Genomic DNA, 2,100 nt, shown 5'->3' on the forward strand with positions numbered 1-2,100 from the left:
TAAATATAAATTTGATTGTCGGTTCTAGTTCTGAGGATGTTTCCCAAATCGACGGGAGTTTGGAAGGGCAACACAAAGAAAGCAGAAGGTGAGGGACATCTGGCAGAACATCAGACAGCACCGGAACGATCCATTAAATAAAACCTTGTCATCATAGACTACGTATGCTGTAACCACTGGGCTACCAAGTTGTAACAAGCAGTGATTCTTTAATTTTTCCACCTCCCAATGTAATGTTAACCATCAAAAATAACAGGATATTTTTTTCAATACTAATATCTACTGCAGTGCTCTCAAGCAAGGCACTTAACCCGCAGCGACTCCCACATGTGTTACAGTCACAAATTCAAGCTAAGCCCACGTGCACTTACTCAACGTAGTTGTGCTCCTTTCCCAGGTTGCAGAACATGTAACCGTAGTAACCGAAGACGTCCCCACAGAAGACCTTGATGTTGTGCTTAGAACAGAGCTGGTCGACCCGCACCATCAGGTCTCTGGAGCAGCCCGTCAGACACACCTGAGGGAGACAAAAACACACACAGTGGACATTTTGATCAGAGAGGCTGCCTGCAGGACAAATGGTTGCCTGATCAATAGTCCGAAGCCTGAAGGAGGGTCTGGCTACTCCACATAGCATTCTGGGAAGGAATTAATGGCTTTTCTTTAAGCCAATCAGAATTGTCGTGGGTGGTGCTGAACTCTGCACAGAGCCGCTGCAAAATAGTCGCGCGAGAGAAAACTCAGATTGGAGCGATAGTCTAGCTAGTTGTCTCAATTTACCCAGCAGAGATCTGAGGGGCAGTTAACCGTAGTCCTCAGAAATAGTCTGGCTATCTCCAGACCAAGCCAAGCTCAGTAGATCTGAGATTGAGCGTTGGTCTGGGGAGTCTGCTCTGTATTTTTTCTGCACAAGAGACGTGACCAACGGGCATAGTTCAAATGACTCTGTACGCAATTGGAAAGTCCTCTAACCAATCAGACCAACGATCCGGGGGACGTAGAAGCGACAGCGGCATCACGGGTTGCTGTGCATCGGTGGCCGGTGTGTTGAATGTCAACAACAAGCTGCTTGGTCCCTTCTCTATCGTCATCGTGTGCAGAATTTCCTGCAGCCCCCCAGCAATCCCTGAAGTAGAAGGCAAAGGATATAGACTACCTGATCAATTACAAGTATTGCAGCAGTAATGCCAAACTGCTTCTAAACAACAGCTACTGACCCCTTAAACTGCAGTTAAACCAACAAATATCCATCATTTTACAAAATAGGCTCATTTATAAAGTATAAAAAAGGCAAACGTGTGAGATGTGGTGAAAAACGCTGCTGGTAAAAACAGCTGGTTTCCCCTAAATTTCTACTTCGTGCTTGTTTGACTTTCCTCGTCAGCACCTCTCACTGTCAACAAGTACCGTTTACATATTTCCTGTAAGATTTGGATTTTCTCCACCTTATCTCTAAACCTTAACTTCTAAAAATGAAAATGAATGAAACTGAACTCCCACTGTATGTGTATGTCAGGCCCTTTTTCCTCCTCCACCAGTTTTGTTTTTGTGCTATTATCTCTGTGCTCATTTCCATTCCTATTAACACTAACGGCTTGCAGTAACAGAAAACATCAAACAACAATGTTGTCTTGCTTTTAACACCTAAGGGAACAATGTATTTAAAGGGTGTGCATAAGACTGACACGACACAGTCATGAACATGAAGGAGTCTTCATGACTATTCTGTAAATTTGTCATTTGGCAATTTATGACACTTTTAATTCTAAGTTAGCATTGTTTGAGAGATTTCTGCTATGACAACTTGACACTAACCTACATTATAACCTGTTGTAAATATGTCATGGCAGGCCTAATTATCAAACTTAACCCTCATGTTGTCCTCGCGTCAAATTGACCCATTTTCCTATATCAATGTTCTTTTTACCTACCCAGTTGTAATTACCCCAAATAACATGATTGATTCCACACAACGCTCTCTGGGGTAATTTTGATAGGTAATTTTAGGGCGTCTCATTCAATTTTATAGCATTTAAAAAAAATAATTTACGTGGTTTCCAAATAGTATTGAGTAAAAGTTGATATATTCCAGTCTGTGAT

At 42.2% G+C, this 2,100-nt stretch overlaps 1 protein-coding gene across 1 annotated transcript in view; it reads right to left on the minus strand.

Moving 5' to 3' along the window:
- Nucleotides 1-2,100, minus strand: part of sae1 (SUMO1 activating enzyme subunit 1) — an 18,742-nt gene that overhangs the window by 10,560 nt on the left and 6,082 nt on the right. The window contains exon 4 of the mRNA XM_032512077.1: nucleotides 372-517. Within this exon, the coding sequence (XP_032367968.1) occupies nucleotides 372-517 (146 nt within the window). The remainder of the gene's footprint in view (nucleotides 1-371; nucleotides 518-2,100) is intronic.

The sequence above is a fragment of the Etheostoma spectabile genome, chromosome 3 (assembly GCF_008692095.1).
Source record: "Etheostoma spectabile isolate EspeVRDwgs_2016 chromosome 3, UIUC_Espe_1.0, whole genome shotgun sequence".
Lineage (NCBI taxonomy): Eukaryota > Metazoa > Chordata > Actinopteri > Perciformes > Percidae > Etheostoma > Etheostoma spectabile.